At 34.3% G+C, this 23,678-nt stretch overlaps 1 protein-coding gene across 1 annotated transcript in view; it reads left to right on the forward strand.

Moving 5' to 3' along the window:
• LOC143073060 (uncharacterized) overlaps window positions 1-23,678 on the forward strand; it is a 47,694-nt gene that overhangs the window by 22,713 nt on the left and 1,303 nt on the right. The window contains exons 15-23 of the mRNA XM_076248302.1: window positions 2,548-2,666; window positions 3,558-3,610; window positions 5,409-5,494; window positions 6,356-6,451; window positions 7,576-7,754; window positions 8,120-8,168; window positions 16,529-16,800; window positions 22,884-22,981; window positions 23,493-23,632. Coding sequence (XP_076104417.1) covers window positions 2,548-2,666; window positions 3,558-3,610; window positions 5,409-5,494; window positions 6,356-6,451; window positions 7,576-7,754; window positions 8,120-8,168; window positions 16,529-16,800; window positions 22,884-22,981; window positions 23,493-23,632 — 1,092 coding nt within the window. The remainder of the gene's footprint in view (window positions 1-2,547; window positions 2,667-3,557; window positions 3,611-5,408; window positions 5,495-6,355; window positions 6,452-7,575; window positions 7,755-8,119; window positions 8,169-16,528; window positions 16,801-22,883; window positions 22,982-23,492; window positions 23,633-23,678) is intronic.

A 23,678-nucleotide genomic window follows, 5' to 3' on the forward strand; every position in this document is an offset into this window, starting at 1 on the left:
AATACGCATTACTCTATATATTAAATACAGGTTTAAAAATTCAAATTTTTTGAAAACAACAGAAACTCATTGATGCAAAAGTATTATTGCTTTGAGATAATTCAAAGAATGAATTTGTTTACGGGTTTATTCAAGTGACAGGATACATGTCCGTTCATATTAAAGTTGAACCAATGTATCCGTCTATATTTCCTTCTTTACCAGTGAACGGATATCCTCGGAATAGAATGTGTGTCGTCTTCAATCAGTGTTTCACCCAAATGATTTACAAGGTTGCTCTAACCAAGGGTTACGGTCCAGTTCCTTTCTTTCTATCCTTGGCGGATAAAGATAAGATTCTGGAGACACAATATATAGATTTCTATTGGTCGTAGTGTAAAAGATGCCACTGCTGGTTGAGTTTAAATTTCCCGAGGGTATCACCAGCCCAGTTGTCAGCACTTCTGTGTGCTGACATGAATTATCATTGATATAGTCATAATTTTAAATTAACTGTTAACAAAAAAATTTGAATTTTGGAAAAAACTAAGGCTTTTCTCCCTCAGGAATAGATTACCTGAGCTGTATTTGGCAAAAAGTTTAGGAATTTTGGTCATCAATGCTCTTCAACTTCATACTTTATCTGGCCTTTTTAACTATTTTGGATCCGAGCGTCACTGATAAGTCTTTTAAAGACGAAACGCGCGTTTGGTGTAAATACAAATTTTATACCTGGTATCTATGAGTTTATTTGTTACTAGCTTCATCCAATCTCGTAACCCTTGGCTAGCAAAGATGAATGATTTGTTGGTTGCCAAAAAAAAACGACATACTATAAGGGCATCTCATTCTCAACTTTTGCTCCTAAAACATTGCATAGACGGATTCATAATGTGTGTTTGTGATATCCCCAGATTATTCATAACACAACAGCATCGGCTGATTCTGTTACTTTTATCTTAATTTAATTATTTGGGGATTCAAATAGCAAAACATGAAGTTTTTCAAGTAGGAGCTGACATCCCTTTCAGAAATCAAATTTATTTCTGCATTTGGCTTAGTCATTTTTTACAGTACCCACTGTTAGAATGAATCTTTTAATTTTATATAGATCAAGGGGATGACAAAAGCATATCATCTAACAAAAAAAAAAGAACACGTTATAAATTTGTTGCACAAGAGGTGCTGTTCAGGATTTTCCTGCACTAGAGACACATAAATCCTAAAAATTGGAAGCCAATGACGTTAATGTATTTAAACAACTGAGAAGCTATTAAGCAAGGGCCAAATATATCTAATGAATAGCCAAATCCATCCGAGGACAACTTTCCCGAAGGAATTTGACCACTTAGTTTCTTAATATTTCCAAATTGCCAAACAGAGAATATGTATAAAAAACACTTTGTGGCCTTTGATCATAGTACATCTGAATTGTATATCAGTATAAATGTCCGTAGTGTTTTATATTAAATTGGAACTTGTCTTTAATACTATGTAGTAGATTGGATAATAATCTTACTTAAGAGAAGATAGAAATGAAACATCACTGTACGTGTGTTTATTTGTCTTAAATGTTATTTTAAATCGCAGAAAGATTCCTATAGACTTGACATAGATATCATTAATACACCCAAATGCCAAGGTCGGGAACCGGAAATGAATCAGTATACATTGTGGTACATATACGACACGTTTTTTCAATACAGCAATAAGTTTGCAATTTTGTGGAATAGTTTGAATAGTTATCTCATATTAGAGAAGAAAGATCACTTTATTCTAGCGTATTATTGGTCTGTCAACTTAGAACCATTGAAATATTTCATAAGACATTGACATACATATAGAAATACTACAAATGCCAAGGTCGGGAACGGAAATGATGCCAAAAAGCATGATATTGTTTGTAACCCTTCCTTCTCATAAATCTTCATAATATGTAACAATTGTAACAAATGATTAGATCAGCTTTCGCGTGTAGGAGATCATTTTTTCAAATATTATTCTTATTTTAGCTGCAAGTTATTTGACTTCGGTATAATTTAATGTTCAGTTATCATTCTTCACGTACTTGTATCAACCATAACTAAATGTGTTCTTAATTGTTATAGATTTTTTTGGAAAAATCCGATAGTTGCAATGTGTCTTCAGATAGTAAAAAATAAAAACGTTTTATGTCATGATTTTTATCACTATTTTCTATTACATTTTAATAAGTTTTATTGGTTTCTGGTACATGTTTAAGATGTCAAATTCATTCTTCCCGCTGATGAATTGTATTAAACACCTGAATATCATCTTTGGCACTATCCTTAGTCTGTCCTCGCTGTTATTGTGAAAAAGTGCAGTTAGAGTGCAAAACAAAAACAACAGAACACATGAGGAAAAAATCGACAGAAAACAGGCGGAAAAGCGAACATGTACAACTCTAGATGAAATTATCATTTACTTTTGCATATTTTCAAGTTTATTCTTGAAATTATATAAGAGATGATAATTGTTAAATGATAACGTAATCTATTAGCAAACAATGAATTAGATTGTCACGTTTGTAATGAACTTTTTTCAAAGGTATACTAAACGAAGGTGATAACTGTGAGAGAGTGTACAATCCGGACCAGAATGATACCGATAGTGACGACATCGGGGATGCCTGTGACAATTGTATAAATATGTCAAATTACCTACAGGTATGAATATAGAGATTTAAAATGAATATATCGAATCAACAGCACTTCTAATTTAGTTGGTAAGATTGCTCTGACGGCGGATGGATTTCAATACGAGAAATATGCAAATTTCCTTACCACATTGTGTGTGGGTTCTTTGTCGAAATTTTTGAGCCTCAATGATCTTCTACTACTTATTTTTTTTATTTTTTTTTTATTTTTTAACCTTTTTTTATTCGAGCGTCACCGATGAGTCTTTTGTGGACGAAACGTGCGTCTAGCGCAAAACAACATTTTAATCCTGGTTTATATGATAAGTTTATTGCCAAGCAGATAAACCATACATCATCCACGTCCTTAACCAGTTTTATCCGAATATTAACCTTTAGTTCACCGACTTCTTACTCGAACACACAAGCGATAACTATGTTTCCCTCAACCCTAGACCTTCATTACCAGCGGTGTACGTTCACTATCTATAAGATTTTGCCATTTCGTGTTATTTACTCATAGAACTTGAAATAATTGGAGCTAGATGAATGGTAAAATATTAATTCGTTAAACATAAATTCCTTGACATTATTAGGTGTTTTTTATTCCCCACTTATGGGCATAATGGTGGACATTATGATTTCTGGTCTGTGGGTTCGTTCGTTCTTCCGTCGGTCCGTCCGTCCGTCCGTCTGTCCCGCTTCAGGTTTAAGGTTTTGGTCAAGGTAGTTTTTGATGAAGTTGAAGTGCAAGCAAATTGAAACTTAGTACACACGATATGATCTTTCTTATTGCAATGCCAAATTAAGAGTTTTGACCCCAAATTCACGTTCCACTGAAATTAGAAAATGAGCGAGTGCGGCATCCGTGTACTATGGACACATTCTTGTTTTTATAGTTTTCTAATGATTATATTTTCAGTTAGATGACGATAACGACGGTATCGGAAATGAATGTGATACAAACATTGATCTGTAAGTTAAATATGAAGGATTAAAAGAACTTAACATATATAATTTAACTTTAAATGTGACACGTCTTCTGATTGGCTGAAAGGTTTTGTTGTTGTCCATTCGTTTGATGTGTTTTATCATTTGATTTTGTCATTTGATTAGAGACTTTCCATTTTAAATTTTCCTAGGGGTTCAGTATTTTTGTTATATAACTTTTTATTTCAGACAGAAAAATATTACTGTCATACGTATAATCTCTCTAAATGATTTCATATTTTGAGGAATGTATGCTATACATTCGCTCTGAGTAACTCTTTGTCACTAGTTTAGTTTAAATCATTCAAGAATTGGCTAGTAAAGGCAACAATAGTAAATTCATAAATATCCTGGGGACACCTGATAAAGTCGGTGTTGTTCATCCGATTGACACCTTTTTATCCTGGGCGGCGTGTCATCCAGTATAATATTTTTTATTCTACTAGTTTTCATGCTGTTAGGCTACCGGACTGGTAGAATCCTCAGGAACAGATTGTCCACCAGCAGAGATTCAGTCCAGTGGTGATAAATAAAGGCAACAGTAGTATACCGCTATTCGAAATTCATAAATATCCTGGGGACACCAGTGTCTTTGACAAGATTCGATCGACACCTTTTAATCCTGGGCGGCGTGTCATTCGGTATAATATGGGGACAAAGTCCCCTATTACGGTAGAAAATTCAATTTTGTGTCCTGGGGACACCTGATAAAATCGGTGTTGTTGTGACCTTGACAACATCAGATTGAAACTTTTTTTTATCCTGGGCGGCGTGTCATCAAGTATAACATTTTTTATTCTACTAGTTTTCATGCTGTTAGGCTACCGGACTGGTAGATCCTCGGGAACAGATTGTCCACCAGTAGAGATTCCGGTCCGGTGGGGATAAATAAAGGCAACAGTAGTATACCGCTATTCGAAATTCATAAATATCCTGGGGACACCTGATAAAATCGGTATTGTTGTGACCTTGACAACATCCGATTGAAACTTTTTTTATCCTGGGCGGCGTGTCATCCAATATAACGTTTTTTATTCTACTAGTTTTCATGCTGTTAAGCTACCGGACTGGTGGAATCCTCGGGGACAGATTGTCCACCAGCAGAGATTCCGGTCCGGTGGGGATAAATAAAGGGAACAGTAGTAAACCGCTATTCGAAATTCATAAATATCCCGGGGACACTTGATAAAATCGTTGTTGTTGTGTCCTTGACAACATCCGATTGACACCTTTTTATCCTGGGAGGCGTGTCATCCAGTATAAAATTTTTAATTCTACGAGTTTTCATGCTGTTAGACTACAGGACTGGTAGAATCCTTGGGAACAGATTGTCCACCAGCAAAGATTCCGGTCCGGTGGGGATAAATAAAGGCACCAGTAGTATACCGCTATTCGAAATTCATAAATATCCTGGAGACACCTGATAAAATCGGTGTTGTGTCCTTGAAAACATCCGATTGACACCACTTCATACTGGGAACACCTGATAAAATCGGTGTTGTTGTGTCCTTGACAACATCCGACACCTTTTTACTTCTATGCCGCTCTAGGAGTATATTCAAAAGTGTGTAAGGACAAACGGCTGAAAGTGACAAGCAAGAACACTCATCTTTTCAATAGTCACAAAGTTTAGAGATAAGTCAATTTTCTTTTATTTTCATTTTTTTTATTTTCAAATATGTTTCCCGATAAAAGTAGTAGGTTGCACAAAAAGTTCTCCCCCGGCTCTCCTTTGTCAGATAAATTAATGATTATAACTTTATTATCTTTTATACAATTTCAGTGACAACGATGGTATACAGGACGATCGTGATAATTGTCTGAATCAAGCCAACTCAGACCAAATAGATACAGATAAAGATGGAGTAGGTGCGTAAATATGACATATCAAAGTGTTATCCAAACTGTCAATGACGTCACATCTGATTAAAAATGTTTCCAGTTTGTATTAATTGAAGTTAAATCAATTTGGCGCTTTAGAATGGGCCTGTACAATTAATTAATTTTGCTTTCTGTAAAAACAAATGGTAAAACCACAAATTTGGGTTAAGAAAACTGAATCTACTTTCTACATTTCTACCTGATGTTCTAAAAATAGAAACATGAATCATATGATTTTCAAAAAAATCTGCGATAGAAACCGATCGTTTTACTGAAATGCTCAGTTACTTACGAGTATTTTTTCTCGAATGTTTTTTGTGAGATGAGTCGCAGGTAATATATCCCCTTCATACGACATAACAAAATCTGATATCTTAATAAATACGAACTAAATTAAAAATCCAAATTTATATACATCTATCGGGTTTCATAATACCCTATTTGAATCTAGCATTCGTGTGAACCGGGTATAAGTAAAAAGTAAAATCACAAAAATTCTGAACACCGAGAAAAATTAAACGGTAAATCTCTAAACAAATGGCAAAATCAAATGATAAAACACATTAAACGAATGGACAACAACAGTCGTATTCCTGACTTGGTACAGACATTTTCAAATGTAAAAAATGGCGGATTGAACCTGGTTTTATAGCGCTAAATCTCTCACTTGTATGACAGTCGCGTCAAATTTCATTATATTTACAACGATGTGTGAACAAAACAGACATAATATGTAAAATAGTCACATTGTGGGTACAGCATAATACCGACTTAGTCATATTGTTAAATTTTGTAAAAGTGATTCACATAAATCCTGCGCATATGATAGTTACTATATTTCTATTTTAGGCGATGCTTGCGACTATGACGACGACGACGATAGCATTCTCGACGATGTCGATAACTGTCCATTAGTCTACAATATCAATCAAACCGACAGTAATGGTAAGATTGATATGTAACAATATCAAAAAATGAAATTTCAGAAATACCGAACTCCGAGGAAAATTAAAAACAGAAAGTCCGTAATCAGGCATGTCATATTCCTGAATTGGTACACCGGTTGTTATGTTGCCTTTATTTGGTACAGGCCTTTTCTTGTGTAGAAACTGGTCGATTTAAACCTAGTTTTATATAGCTAAACCTCTCACTTGTATGACAGTCTCAGAAAAATCCACTTTATTGACAACGATGTATGAACAAAACATGCAGATATATTTAGTCAAATAGTTATCAAAAGTACCAGGATTAATGTCAATCTCTTTTTTTAACAGCTTGGAACTCCGATTTTTTTTAATTTTGTTAATATGATTCGGGTTTTTTTTAATTACCGTATTTAATATTTGTTTTCTGTTTGTTACTAATAAGAACCAGTGGTATATGCTTTTTTAAAACCATCAAATTGATTTGTTTGCTCTTAAAATGATATTGGACGAGAGATTTCCCCAAAAGTACCGAGACATGATGTTAATATGCAAGTTTGGCCGGATTCTCCCGACCCGTTTATGAACTAGAGGCTATCAAGAACCTGTGTCGCTCACCTGACTCAGATTTAAGTTTGGCAATCATGTAAAAAATAGGAAAAATCATAACAGATACCAAATAATGATTGAGGCCAAATTTGGTTAAATATTGGCCACGTTATTTAATAAAAAGAAATCCTGGTGGCCATCTTGCAAAGTGTATGATATCGGCAACAAAGAAGAAACATTTTTTCACCTCACAAGGAAGATTTATTCCATGTTTGGTTTCATTCCGTTCAGTGGTTCTCTAAAAGAAGACATTTGTATGTATTTCCGATAGGGTCCTATGTAAAACTAAGTCCCGGCTAGCGGCCATCTTGGAAGATGGATCAGCTTCAAACACTTAGTCAGCACCTCATAAGGAACATTCATGCCATGTTTGGTGCCATTCCATTCAGTGGTTCTCTAGAGTATTTAAGTCACCTGTACAAAACAATTTAGATAGCACATAGAGTTTAATCCTTAAGAGTTAAAGTTTACTTTTAATTCTTTTATGTTTACAAATATATAAAAAAAAAACAAACAAAATTTAATATTTATCATTAGGTGATGGATATGGAGATGCATGTCAGTTTGATAGTGACGGAGATGGTTATCCAGATGATGAAGATGTTTGTCCGAACAACGCGGGAGTTTTTGCGACTGATTTCCGGTCATACCGTACTGTTATATTGGATCCAGTTGGAGATTCGCAAATCGATCCTAAATGGGTTATATTGCATGGCGTATGTAGATTTTTTTTCTCAAAATTTTGATTTGAACAATTTGTCCAGGACCATTTATTGTATGAGGGTGTATTATTATTTCCTATTGGGATACCATTTTCAAACTATTATATTCAATAACATCTTTATACGTATTTATTTAATTTAATTTTTTGGTTCTCTTGACTTAAAACATGCCCCCTTCCCCCCACAAAAGATGAATGGCCGGTGTGGTGCCTTTTTGAAACGAATTAACTCTTCAGTATGAAAGTGAGATACATTTATATCTGAATTTACAAAGTATAAATATATTCTTATTAATCACTATTCTATAATATAGACTGATGCAAATCAAAAAGAATAAAATGGAACATGAATATTTTTAGGGTGCTGAAATTTACCAGGTTATGAATAGTGACCCTGGTGTAGCTATTGGTAAGTAATTTATATGACAGGTGTTTAAAATATAAATGTGAAAATGTAGTTTTTGTTCAATTTGCAGCAAAATATATACAAACTGTGGCATGTTTTATACTTTTCTATTGATCTCGCTTCACATGTTTTATAATGACTGCAATTTTGGCCAATACATACAGTAAATATAAGCCGAAAAATATTAAAGTATAGAAAAAAGTCCAGACGTTATCTATGTGGTTTCTTGGGTATTGAATGGTGGCCGGTGAAGGCCATTTCACGTTTTTTGCCGTCATATTTTATAGGTCGAAAATACGAAATCTGATAGAAAAAAATATTTTAATTTTTCGCATTTTTGCGTTTTCGAATTCGCGTTTCGCCCATAAGAATATGAAGGGGGAATACGCGAAAACGCGAAATGGCCACCGCAGTATTGTTATAATTCCACCAAATTATTGTCTATAATAGTAAAATTCGTGTTTACATGTATGTCACCTAGGAATATTATTCCAGCAATATAATTATCATTGTGAAGCCCAGTGAAACAACACTCGTACGCACTCATACACAACCCCTAAAATATCTGAGTGCACAACAGGAAAATTATATATGAATTTCAAAAGGAGAAGGTCAAGTGAAACGCAGATTTTTTTCTCCGACTGAAATGTACTGGGCTGGGAAAACTGGTGAAAAGTGATTGTTTTTTGTCATCTTTCATGCAATTTCTTTTTCTTCAATTAAATAATGGTTCTGATTTATCAGTTTATATTTGTTAATTACATTTTGTATAATTTTGTTTTAATCGTGTATTTGTTTCAATATTAGACTACGCCCAATGACTTTTCATTTTAAGGGCAAACATAGTTGAAAGAAACATTAAATAGGCATTGTTCTAAAATGAAATTCGATGCATATGACACGAAATAAAAGAAATCTGTTGATAAATCAAAGAACCGAAACGTTGATTTTAAAAATTTAAACAATTGACTTTTGAAGTCATTATTAACGAGCACAACCGCTACCCGAATATTTAAAAACGGGTGTCAGAAATTTAAAAGGTAAGTTTTTTAATATTTTTTCATTTTATAATGCATTGTGATTTTTTTTACAACCCCATGAAAGAATTGTTCATATTAGTTTTCGGTCAATATTGAAAGTAAAAATAAATCATTATAGAATCCAATTCAATTCAATTCTTTATTTACACTCAGACACAAAATATGTGTAACATGAGGACAAATTACAAATCAAATACAATAAATGACAGAATAGACAGGTAACTATTAACAAAAGTGTAATTTCTAAAGATAATAAAACTTGTAAGATACATGCATCTTTCTAAATGAAGGTAGATAGTTTCTTAATAAATATAGCTAGATTGTACAATAACTGACAGTGACACAATGACAGCATAGTTTGCATTTTCAGTACAGATGGGTATGTTGTATAATATTTCGGTATATATTTCTTCCGAAGTTCAGTAATAGAACTATTATTACATACATATAAATAATTATATTCATCACCAATACATGATTCATTACATAAGGTACATATGCGATCTGTTCTAGCGATGTTGTACCATCTGCCAGTTTCCATAGGAATTTTTTTAGGTTACATGTTCTCAGTTTTGAAATCCAGATTCTTTTATCCTCTGGAAGACGTAATAGATAATTTTCCAGACCAAACTGAGATTTAAATAACTTATAATATTCGCCACGAGACGAGTTATCAATATTACTGGACCACTTTTGAAGAAACTGATCTTGAAGAATCTGTTTTATAACGGGTTTGAAAGTTGAATAATCAATGTATTGGTTGAAAAACATATAACCTAATCCTGAGTTGTCAAATATAGATTTTACAAATGACACCCATTTAAATTCACAAATACCATCAGCATGTAATTTGAAAATAAGCTTATACATAGAACTACTAAGTTTGTTTTCATTTTTAGCCATTCTACTCCAAAACGATAACATTCTTAATTTTACTTTAATTTCTAGTGGAAACCTTCCTAATTCTCCATATACCATAACATTTGGAGTACTTGATCTCACATTTAAAATTCTCTTGCAAAATTGTAGATGAACTTTTTCAATTAAATCAATGTTTTCAAATCCCCATATTTCTGATCCATACAATAAAATAGGTTCGACAAGATAATCAAACAATTTAAGTTGTATGTCAATAGGTAAATGTAAATTTCTAATCTTTGTATAAACAGCAAAAAGTGCTTTTTGCGACTGTTCTACAAGCTTTTTCTTTGCACAAACAAATGGCCCATTATAATTAAGCAAAAGACCAAGATATGTATAGCTATCTACAATTTCAAGAGATGTACCATCAAGTTTAAAATCAAAATCCATTTTCGATTTTCTTTTGCTAAAAACCATCACTTTAGTTTTACCAATATTCACACTAAGTTTCCACATTTTACAATAGTTTTCAAAAACTTTGAGAGCATTTTGCATTTCATCATAATTATCAGCAAAAATAACAGTGTCATCTGCATACAACAAAACAAAAATTTCTAAAAATACATGTAATTCATTATAACATTTTTCTTTAATTAATTCTAGAGGTAAAACATGAAGTTCTCTAAAGTAATCTTCTAAGTCATTTAAGAATATGGAAAACAAAAAAGGGGAAAGATTTTCACCCTGACGAACTCCAATCATACAAGGGAAGAAATCTGATTTCGTATTGTTGTACTGAACACATGATTTGATATTGGTATACATATTATATATAACTTGGAAACATTTTCCTTTTATCTGGCTTTTTTGTAATTTAAACCAAAGTCCAGTTCTCCAAATGGTATCAAAAGCCATTCTAAAATCTATGAATGTACAAAACAATTTTTTACCAAAGGACAAATACAATGAAACAAGTACATGTATGACAAATATATTGTCTGTAGTTGAATGCCCTTTCCTAAAACCGGCTTGATTTTTAGAGATCAATTCCAGTTCATTAGAAAAGAAATTCAGTCTTTCGTTTATAATCGAAGTGAAAAGTTTACCCAGACAACTAATGAGTGTTATTGCTCGAAAGTTGTCAGGATCTTGTGGATTTCCTTTATTCTTAAACACCGGCTTAATTATACCCAGGAGCCAACTATCTGGGATAATACCTGTGTCTAACACAATGTTAAAAAGTTTACAATACATTGAGATAAACTCAGGTGGGGTGTTTTTAAGATATTCGTTTAGAATACTGTCAATCCCAGGTGCTTTACTATTTTTCAATTTTTTAATAGCTTCAGCAACTTCTGTCTGGGTTATAATCCCATTTAATATTTCATCATATATGGGATTTTTTTGAATGACAGCATCTATATCGATAGCAATATCCCCAGGTTTCATATCGTCTTGCATTTCATCCTCCGAATTATCAGAGTTAAGATTTTTGAAATATTCTGAAAAAGTTTCGATAGATATATCCGGACTATCTTTTTTAGAGTTACTAAATTTATTCAACAACTTCCAAAATTGCTTCGAGTCGGATTTTGAAAAATTTCGCAGCTCATTTGCGCACTTATCTTTATATTTATTAAAACTATCTTTATATTTATTAAAACTGTTGCTCAGCTGCTTTTTAAACTCTCTGGATCTCTCATTAAGCAATAATCTGACATTATCGGATTTGTCATGCTTAAATTTTGCCTTTACCTGATGAAATGCATCCCTTTTCCCTCGACAAGCTCTATCAAACCAAGGTTTATTACTATTACTCGATTTATATGAACGAATATTCGAGTTGCCCAATACACTACTGGCTGTCTGGGTCAACACATTGCCAAGGTCATTGACAACCATATTTACCTGTTCAGTTGTAATGTTTTGGTTACTATCTAGGTCATCCAAAAGCATTTGCAATTCTGCATTTTAGAAAAAAACCATTCATGCATCATTTTAATAATCCGGTTATTTCTACAAGTTTTTCTTTTAATGATGCATATTTATCAGTGAATACCTTTGATTAATTATGAAAATGCATGTAAATCATCTGTAAAAATTGTATTTTAGACAAACAATGGCAGAAGCAGAAGATAAGGCAGTGAAGTTTCAGTCGCCTGATCCAACCCCGGAAGAAAAGGAACCTACCAAAATGTCGTTTGAATCTCTTCCAATGAATGAAAACCAGAACGAAACACCGGAGGTTGTCCATGAAATAATCAGGTTAAAAGAGAAAGCCAAGCAATTCATGAAGGACCAGCTTCCACAGTCACCGGGACATGTGTCGTCTTTATCTACAAAAGGAACAGAAAATTTATCGGCACAAATAGCAACTGAACAAAAATTGACACCAACTCCAAGAAGTACCTCTAAACCAAATACCGCTGCTTCGAAAACCAAACCAAGATCTAAAACTCCAATTTCTTCAAGGTCTTCTTCCGTGACTTCGCGCAAAGCACCCGATTCAATACCGAAAACTGTACAAAAAGGAATGTCGTCCAAATCCTCATTCACCCCACGCAGTGGCAGAATGTCCACAGGTAAAATACAACTTTCTCCTATTCAGAGTCACAACAGCTCATCACGTGTTTCCAGCAGGAACAAAACATTTACCTCAGCGAACTCAAGTATTTCTATTGACCTTTCAGAACGTGAGCATACAAAGGATTTCGAAGGACTTACTTGCACACCTTGCGAAAACCAAGACATTTTCCATGAAGCTCATTATTGGTGCCGGGATTGTAACGAGGCTCTTTGTGAAGCGTGCAGTGACCACCATAAATCTCTTGGAATGTCAAAGACTCACAAGCTCATAAAAATCTCAGAAAACGACGAAATGCCATTTACTCTAAAGATAAAAGAGAACTGTTCGTTTCACAAGCACAAGAAATACGAATTTTTCTGCACTGAACACGATGTACCAATTTGTGCACAATGCGTAACGTCTACACATAAATTCTGCAACGACGTGCTGACCGTAGATGATGCTGCACAAAAATCGCTAAGTTTTACCGACATGAAATTGATTGACGAAAAAATGAAAGTTTGGTCACAAATGGTAGAAAAACTTCAAACCCAGAGAGCTAGAAATCTGCGCGAGTTAGATCTACAGCGCTCAGCCATAGAAAAGGAAATTAAAAGGTTTAGAGATGAATTAGTAAAACATTTTGATGCCATGCAACAGAAATCTCTCGACGAACTAGCAGACGTATATGCTAAAAATATGAAAGAGATTCAGCGCCAAAACCAAACCCTTCAGGAACGACAGCTGTCTCTCGGGGATATGCAAAGGGATATTAAAATGATGCAAACTTATGCATCACAATATCAAGTTTTTCTTGGTAACCGGGAACTAAAGGAGAAACAGGCAAAAGAAATGAAACTTCTAAAAGTTTTCGAAGGTCAATTCAATCACGTGACTTTGGAGTTTGTCGTCACAAATTTTATGGATTTGCCCTTGAAAGTGGAAAAGTTTGGAATAGTCAGAAGTAACATCAAACCAATGCCTCTTTCGCTGGATATTAAATTCGACAAGAAAGAAAAAGACAAGAAATCTGCCAACCAGGCTGTTGTTACCACCATGCCAAGCAATATAATTTTGAAATCAAAAGGTTGTTTCTCAGTTGAAAAGGGTAGCAACTTTAATTTTATACGCGGAGGAACTATCTTGTCGGATGGGCGTATTATTTTATTGGATCACAACAATAAATGTCTAATAGTATTTAGTCCAAAAGGATCAATTTTGGACAGGATCACATTTTATTCTTGTCCTTGGGATGTGGCGTGCCTTGAACCAGGCCAAGTGGGATTGACGATCCCTGACAAGAAGGAAATAGTCATCATGGAAACAAAGAAATTCTCTTTAGTACAGCAGATAAAAGTTAACAATCCGTGTACTGGAATCGCTGCAATGGATGGAAGAATTGTTGTTGTGTGTGAGAAAGTTGGGTTTGTCATTCTAGACAGGACCGGTACAATAGCCGCTACCCTAAAATGTGACGTCAGTGGGGTACGATACGTCGTAGCTGCATTTGGAAACCTTTACTATACCGACTTTATTCGCAAAACTGTAAATTGCATTGATTTGAATGGGAGTAAAGTGTTTAAGTTTCAAAATGATAATTTGAAATATCCCTGTGGAATTACTGCGATAAGAGACGAATTTGTTCTCGTAACGGGTTACAATTCGAAAAATGTCATTGCTGTGTCGGCAGACGGCAAGTATCACGAGATCGTTCTAACTCATCGAGACGGATTGATGTATCCAACCGCAATTGACTATTGCCATGAAACTAGTACATTAATGCTATGCTCAAACAGACGGGGAACTGTTGAAGTTTTTGATATGACATGAAGTAAACAAAAAAAAATGTATATACAAGGAGTTATTGGTTTTCTAGAGACATATTTATCTGGTATTTGTTTGCTTGTATTTGTTATATTTGCTTTCTTGTTTTTTTTTTTATTAGATTTTTAAATAAAAATTTCCTCAGCAAAACAGTATTTATTTAATGATTTGAAGTTCAAAAATGGAACTATTTGATCAGAACTGATGAACGAAAAAGATTCGATCTTATTGTTTGGGTGTTCATGTGTCAGCTAGTTGACTACGTGCATATGAAAAAAAAAAAAGACTGCAAGTATTTACATAACATAAAAAATTCAGTAGTATACAATTATACTTATTCTAAAATAACACTTGTTGCTCTAATTATATAAAAATAACGAGGAATTAAGATAAAAATCTATATAAAAAAAAAAAAAAACCAACACTACTCTGTTTAAGCTGTAACACACCGAATTTGTTAGCGACAGTACAATGCATATATCAGTCGATAGAAAAACAAATTTACTTTATTTACAACATGTAATTCGGCAAAACCGTACACTTCACAATATACATTAGTTAACAAACTTCTTCGGTAAGGAACATATTTAAAAGTTTAGCGCTCAAAAACAACTTTCAAGGTGTTTAAAGGATTGTGCCCCAACAAACATTTTATTTTTAATTTTAGTTTCTTGTGTATAATTTGGAGTTTATTATGGCGTTCATTATTACTGAGCTAGTATATATATTTGTTTAGCGGCCGGCTAAAGGACGCCTCCGTGTGCGGGAATTTCTCGCTGCATTTATACATATTGATGACCTTCTGCTGTTGTCTGTTCTATGGTCGGGTAGTTGTCTCTTTGACAGATTCCCCATTTCCATTCTCAAATTAAAGCTGTTGTTACGCCAATGTCCTAGTTTAGGAGATTATGCGCTCACAAACAAAATGCGCTATTGTTACATCAGTGTCCAAAGATAGAAGGTTGAGTTATACCATTGTCCCAGGTTGAGGCACTGAGAGCTCACAAACTTGTTGTGTTGTTACATCAATGGCTGAAAAATTAGGAAGTTGAGCGCTCACACAGTTAAGCTGTCAGGTAAGGTTAATCAGCAGCCACAAACATGTTGTGTTGTGGCATCGATGTGTCAAATCAGAAGAGTGGGCACCAACAAATTCGTGCCGCAACACCAATGGCACATGTTAGGGATTGAGCGCGTATAAAATAGTAGTTTAGCGCTCACAAACTTGATCTGTTGTTACACTTATGTCTCAGATCGGTGTTGAGCGCTTACAAACACGATGAACCTTTATATCAATGTCACAGGTTAGGGGTTAAGAGCTCACAAACTTGTTATGCTGTTGTTACAGCAAGGTCCCAGGTTAGGTAGGGGTTTAGAGCTCACAACATAAAATAAGGAGATGTGATATGATTTCCAATGAGATGATGATCCACCAAATTTCAAATGAAGTGAATGTGAGCAATTCATTATACACAGTGGCGGATCCAGAACTTTTCCTAAAGGGAGGGGGCTCCAATCATGCTTCAATGATTCCCTATATAATCAACCAAATTTTTCCCACGAAAGGGGGGCCCGCATCCCCCCCCTTTTTTGGATCCGCCTATGATACAACAATGAGAAACAACACTTCATGAACTAGTTTTTCTACACTTATATTTTTTAGTGTATAATGCTAACATGTTGCCATCAGTAGTAACAATTTACTTGTCATTAGAAGTTACAACTTTTCCTTTCTAAACTGGCATGTGGTCACGATTTTTTTTATTCCCATGTCATTTTTAATAAAAAAAAAATTAATCACTTGCATTTTTAGTGATAATTTTAACTCTTTTAAGGATAAAATTATCTTTTAATGAGGTTTTTGTCTTTTATTTTTTAATTAATTTCAACTTGTATTCCTATAGTGAAAAATACTGATTTTTTTTTTATATTAATATCTTTTTACAATTTGAAGCTTCGAAGAAATTGTTATGTTAAATAACTTATCATCCCTGCAGTTCTAGATTTGTGAACAATTTATTTACATTTTTTCAAGTTTTTGTTTCCAGTTTCGTATTTTTATATTACTTCAGGTGATTCCTCATTTGGAGGGGTAGATTTTAGTGCCACATTCTTCATAAACTCTGGAGTAGACGATGACTATGCAGGGTTCATCTTCAGTTACCAGGACAGTTCTAGTTTCTATGTTGTCATGTGGAAAAAGTCCGAGCAAACTTATTGGCATGCTACTCCTTTCAGAGCCGTAGCACAACCGGGCATTCAGTTAAAAGTTGTTAAATCTCTGACGGGACCCGGAGAAGACCTCCGAAATGCTTTGTGGCATACTGGTGACACAGAAAATCAGGTAAACTAGGAATTCTTAACACAAATCATTCAGATATGCAGCCGAAAAAGGTGTCCCGCTCTATGGATGCAAAGCAATAACTCAGGGGTCCATACATTTGTAGGTAGTCTTTGCAAGACACAATTCTGTCCCTATCAAACATTTTCTCATTTTCTGGTGGCATTCAAAATGTTAACTGTCTGAACCTACCATTTGATCATTATTTTGTTCTCGTCGTGAATATGCATGAAATATAAGACTTAACGTATAAAACAATCTACAATCAATCAATCGCCTGTCTGTCATGTTAATTCCATAATAAAGGGATACTGGTATCCTTAACAAGGTACTTGTAGTTTTGATAATCATGACAGTTTCGGAGAAATGGTATGACTGTGATGTGGTAGAAAATATTTGAAATTTGATTTCATCCGTTCAAAACAGGTTCAATGGAATTCTTATGTCTTGATTAACATCTCAGATGCCCGAATCTCCATTGTATTAAACGAAACTTTTTTGCATAAGGTTTCCCAGAAATAAAAAATAAAAAAGTTTAGTTTTTCAGTTCCAGAAAAGTAATTTACCGTCAAAATCGAAAAGAAGGAACTGTGGCATGATTACCAATTAGACAACTATCGAAATGTAATACGCCTGATCAGAAGAAAATAACCGCAAGACCTTCTATTTTACTGTCAGGGTTGATCTAGAGATCATCCATTTGGTTTCAGAGGTGAAATCCCAGAGGAATTAGTGTGGAGATTGGTTGGGTCGTCGCAACCATGCCTGCTACTATAACGGCACTCAATTTGGAATTTAGAAATTCGCTTTCTTTTTTTATAAGTGTAGATTATATGTCCTGTTTTATTGACCTTTAGGAACCCCCTGGTTTCATTTTCATAAGAAGGATAATCATCTTCAATTAATTAAAACGGAATGCTGTCAGATCCTTGTAAGTAGACATGGGATCTGTTATTTTATTTTTTTATAATTGAGAAAATGACTTTATAGTTTCAGAGTAGAATAAATATGAAAATACTACTTATCTGAACCAATAATTGCAAATGGTGGAAAAAGACCATCTCAGATTTCGACCAAGGTCATTAGGAGTAATTTTGAAGGCATACATCATAATTTTTCGAACATTTAATCGTAACTATGCTTATCGATTTGCTCATTGTTGAAGGCCATACTGTGGCATGTAGGTGTCAACTTAAACGTCATCTGGTCTCTGGTTGATAGTGGTCTCATTGGCAATAATACAACATCTTATTTTTATATTGAGTATAGAACCCATAAATTTTGTTACAAAATATAAACATGTCGATCATTCGAATAAAACTATTTTGAAGGTATATAAATATCGTAAGATCTTTGAATACTGTCTTCGTAAAGTACAGTTATAAATAATTGCGGTCCTACATTCTATTGATACTAATACGTCTGTTTGCATTACACAAGGATGTGCTTTTCCCAGACTTTGTAATACATGTACTGATTGAAATTTTAGTTTTGGAAAAAAATGGTTTCTTTATGACAAGACTTTGTTCGTAGTGACTTTGTACTAGTTCAAAGTAACTGGCTGCAAGTACTCTTAGATTGGTACCTCATTTATTTTTGTCACAAGTGTGTGCTAGTACCTTATTTATTTTTCTCATAGTGTGTGCTAAGTGTCGATCTGACGGTCCTCTAAACCTTTTTCAGTTGAAATTTATTTTTATTCTCTCGTTGTGCCGAGACACAACTTGCCCAGGTTTGGAAGAGTTTAAACGCTCACACACGCGTGTTTAATCATGCGAATGCGACTATCCAAAGTCAGAAGCCTACAATTCCGTTGTTGTCATTGGTTGCCATCAGTCTTGCGTGTTTTTATTTTGTTCTTTTAGCGTATATATGTTTGTTTGTTTTCTCTTTCGCGTTGCTTTACCATTGTCTCATGCAGGGTCTTTCGTAGCTTAAACAAATTCAATTTTCACTGAACTAGTACACGTTGTTGTTCGGAGCCAGCTGAAGCCCGACTCAGAGTGAGGGATTTTCTCGCTATGTTGAAGACACATAGGTGGATTGTTTTTTGATTTTTGGTCAGGGTTTTTGTTTTGCTCTTTGGTCGTGCGCATCTCTGACGCATTCCCCATTTACATTCTCAATATTATTGTTTACACAATACGGAATGATATTAGCACGCGTACAGTGTTCTATAAGAGTTTATATATCCTCATTATTTTGTTTTATGTTGATAGATGTCTCATTGATAATTGTACCACATCTTATTTTTGTACATTCAGGGTGGGTTAACTGCATAGTAATTTGTCGTACGGTATTAAGCTGCTCAACTGAGGAATCGCTGGTATTTTATTGAGCGAGTTGGTTACTTAACATCCAGTGCACGAGCATTCGATCAAAAGTGCTAGTAATTTAAGACAGGTCATTTTTAATGATTTAAAAACTCAATACAAAGATTTTTCTTATAATAAAATGAAATATATACTAAATCCAACCACTACTCATCAAGTGAAATCTTTAGGCTCCTTTATTAAACAGTCGATGGAACTGAGGACAGGGAGCACTGGAGTCATTTGTTATGTTTAATGTTTTGGTTTATTTTTATTTTTTATGTAAATTTTAATGTCGTCATTATACTGTTGTTATTACATGTAATTGCCATGCCTTTGGCCCTCTTATGGGTATAAAAGAGGGACGAAAGGTACCAGAGGGACAGTCAAACTCATAAATCGAAAATAAACTGACACAGCCATGGCTAAAAATGAAAAAAGACAAGCAGACAAACAATAGTACACATGACACAACATAGAAAACTAAAGAATAAGCAACACGAACCCCTAAAAAAACTAGGGATGATCTCAGGTGCTCCAGAAGTTGTAAATTGTGCTTTAATAAAGTAATCAATGAGTACATAATAATAATACACTCTATACCTGGTTTAACAGTCAAGTGATATTTTTCAATTTCTAAATATTTCAATGGGTTGAAAATTCTAAATCGCATGGCTTTTTTTTAACATATTGACATGTACATATCAAATATATTTTGGAGTCGTTGGTTAGCCGTCTTGGCCGTTTACCCATTATACATTTCATATCAAAAGTGGACACAACAAACCATACATCATTCATGGGCAGGGTGTACCTCAATACTTCGTGCAAACTAAATTCAAATCGAAGACCAAAACACCGACTACCTTGACGTCATAGAGAAAGAACATCAACCTGAATACATTCATTAAGAATTAATGACAAAACTTATTCACGAAATGGAATAATTTTAGTTTAATAAACAACAAAGACGTCGATGATGTACAAACTTTAGTAAAAATTCTACACTAAAATTCAAAGCTTAAAAAACTGGTATACATACTGGTCTATAAAATATGTGTTGATAAAAATGTAAACTTTACCGTGCAATGTTAAAATCTTTCAAAACCTTTCAGCAATAACAATATTAATTCGATAAAAACCAAATTCATTTTTTTTTTCAAGTCTTAAAATATTTTCTTTTCTGTAATGGAATGTGAAATTAATATAAGGTAAAATTAATATAAGCGATCAAATTACATTTTCCAATGATACATGTTCCAGAATTACATGCGTGAAGCTTAAACAGTCGAATGTATTTTATTCCTTTATACACAATACCAAGTTATTAAATCATCATCAAACGTGTCTTGGTCAGAATGTCTTTCCTTCATCAAAAAGCGAACTAATAAAAAATCAAAAAATGTTTACCAAGTTCATGTACAGTGACAGTGTTTGTCTGACCATTTACAGCCACAACTCTTTCTTGTTGACTTAATAGACGTTATTGGTGCCTTATCCCGACCCATAGGACAGTATGCTACGGTATGGGCGTAGTCACCCGTCGCCTGACACTGAGGACAAGTATAATTCCTCAGAATTGGACATTCAACATTACCGTGCAAATCCTTCAGAGAATGGGAATAAAAGAATGCAGCTCTTTCACCATTCCGCCTGCAGAAGCCACATCCATTTTGTTTTCGTCCCCCAGAGATGCCTCGAACGATATTGTCATTTGTTTTCCACTTTCGGCTTTTCTGTTGATGTGCGACACTATGCTTGCCATTGGCCAAGAAGTCCAGTTCACCGTTACGATAATGTTCGAGAGATTTGTCTTCTGTTGTCGGTCTCCCGGTCAAGTTTTCTTCCTCAAGTGGCCACATTGCCACAATCCTCTCCTCGTCTACAGGCAACACTGGCACAGGTACAAACTGGATAATATGAACTTCTCGGATTACCACAGGTTCTGGATTTTCCGGCGCTAGAACAGTAGTGCCAGTTGGATTAAACGGCTTAAGTCCTGGACATATCACATCTTCTTTCCTATTATTTCTCAAAAAGTCACTTAGTTTTAAATAATCCTGATTCAAGCTATACATATTTCCAATCTTATGAAATCACATGCGTTCACTTCGTCAGCATCTACGCATATGGAGCGAAGGATAATTTATCTTTATACAAGGAATTTTGATTGACAGCTCGCTGACCTTTGATGATTGATTCTATTTTTGTGACTTCACTGAGGTGTCGGCAGATCAAAGAATTCGCATTGTGAGAACATTTTAATCTGATACACCTCATCGTTGTTTCTTTTCATGTTGAATTTGAATAAAATAAAAAAAGAAAAAAAGAATCATTATTAGGCTGATAGATTGTCAACACCTAATTATTATTTTTGTTTATATGAAATAGAATAAACAAGTTATGATTCGAATATGCATATGTGCGTGATTATATCAATTTATCTTTCAGAAATGTTTCAATGTGAAATGTTTGCCGTTCATAATTAATATTTAGAACTGCGCAACTTTGCTATCAGAACAAAACATTTCAATGCTCGCACCGATATTTTGTACAAATTTGGCACGGCCTTCATATAAATCTATTCTCTTTTGTTGTCGAATTTTTGCAAGGAATGGTATATTTCAATCGTCCATTTTTACTCCATAAGAATTGAGATAAGTTTTATTTCTAAAAGCATTGCCTTTTACAATCGGCAAAATACACATCGTAGTACATTATAATATTCTATCAAAAAGACCATAAAACATTTCAATAGAGAACAACGAAATTTACTGAAAAAGTCTATCCATATTAACTTGACTTCTCAAATTGTAATGATTGACAGCGATAGAGAGAGAGAGAGAGAGAGAGAGAGAGAGAGAGAGAGAGAGAGAGAGAGAGAGAGAGAGAGAGAGAGAGAGAGAGAGAGAGAGAGAGAGAGAGAGAGAGAGAGAGAGAGAGAGAGAGAGAGAGAGAGAGAGAGAGAGAGAGAGAGAGAGAGAGAGAGAGAGAGAGAGAGAGAGAGAGAGAGAGAGAGAGAGAGAGAGAGAGAGAGAGAGAGAGAGAGAGAGAGAGAGAGGGGAACAAGGGGTGGGGTCCGAGTGACTGTGAATGATAATAATGTATAAATAGATTATCGAAGTTTTAAACTTTGATATCGTAAGACATTTGAGGCTCGACATTTGTTCATCAAGGTTGATAATTTACTACATGTATACATGTACAAGCAGAAATTTGAGTTTGGGTGTTCTTAAAAGGGAAATTCCTGTTCTCCAAACTTTCTCCGCACTCTTTAATATTTAAGTTTGCCTCGTGCAAATTTTGTGAAGCTCATACACTCTGCTAAGAACTGTGACCAAGCTAAAAGGGTGAAAGAACCACAACACATAGACGATTTCGTTTTAAGGCAGTGAGTCATTTCAATCTTCTAGAGTTATGCCCAATTTTAACTTGGAAAATTGCAAATTTTACAGTTTCTCCACTCCAATTTAAGTATTCCTTATCGTAATTATAACGCACTCATGCACAATGCTGAGAACCAAAACTCCCAGACGGTGATGGTTCGAATTTTGTTTTGGCAGTGAGTCTTAGCTTTAACCTTTCTAGAATTATGTCCCTTATAACGTGGAAACTAACAATGCTTGAGCGGGGGCATTCGTGTCCTCGGACACAATTTCCTTTCAATTTCCGTATTAATGTCTATTCCAATCTTTTATTTCTTAAAAGGTGCTGTAAAATTTTAATGAGGACACGAGAGTCAAAGGAATATTAAAATCATTTTGTTACTTGTAGGTAAGGTTATTATGGCAGGATCCACTGAATGTTGGATGGAAGGACAAGACAGCTTATAGGATGGAACTGATTCACAGACCTAACAGTGGACTAATCAGGTCAGAATAATTTTCCTTAAGTTAGGTAAAGTTTGGTTTCTTTTACTGAAGATATTTACGTGTCTTTTGAATTCCAAGGAGACAACTCTCCATCCAAGTCACAATTTGTAAAAGAAAAACCATTATAGGTCAAAGTATATACAAAAATACACATTAAAATCTATATTGTAGCTCAAGAATAAGATTGAAAATATGTAGCAACCAGTAACTGACCAGTTTGTCAACCAACTAAAGCTAAATAAGAACGTATGTTTCCTCGCTCACTAGGCTTTATTATAGATAGTGGTATGTTCTGTATACTGTCTTCATAAATGCCCGAACAGGCAACCAACTGAGTTCCAAGAAGGAGGCTAAAATATGCCTGTAATGAAAAAAAGATCAAGTGTTTCTCTTGGTTATTTTTGTTTGTGAACTTATTGTTGTCGTTTCGGTTACCTTTCTAAAAGCATTTTTTTTTTATATTTAAAAGATACACACGAATTAATAATATTCTTATTTTCTTATGTTTTAGAGTTCAGTTTTTTGAAGGAACAGAACTTTTAGCAGATTCTGGTAACATAATTGATACAACTTTACGTGGTGGAAAACTTGGTGTTTTCTGTTTTTCACAAGAAAAAGTCATATTTTCAAATTTGTTATACAGATGCAATGGTAAGTATGTTATTTTATTGGTTAAGCTTATAATCTGCTTACCCTG

Source organism: Mytilus galloprovincialis, chromosome 4 (assembly GCF_965363235.1).
Source record: "Mytilus galloprovincialis chromosome 4, xbMytGall1.hap1.1, whole genome shotgun sequence".
Lineage (NCBI taxonomy): Eukaryota > Metazoa > Mollusca > Bivalvia > Mytilida > Mytilidae > Mytilus > Mytilus galloprovincialis.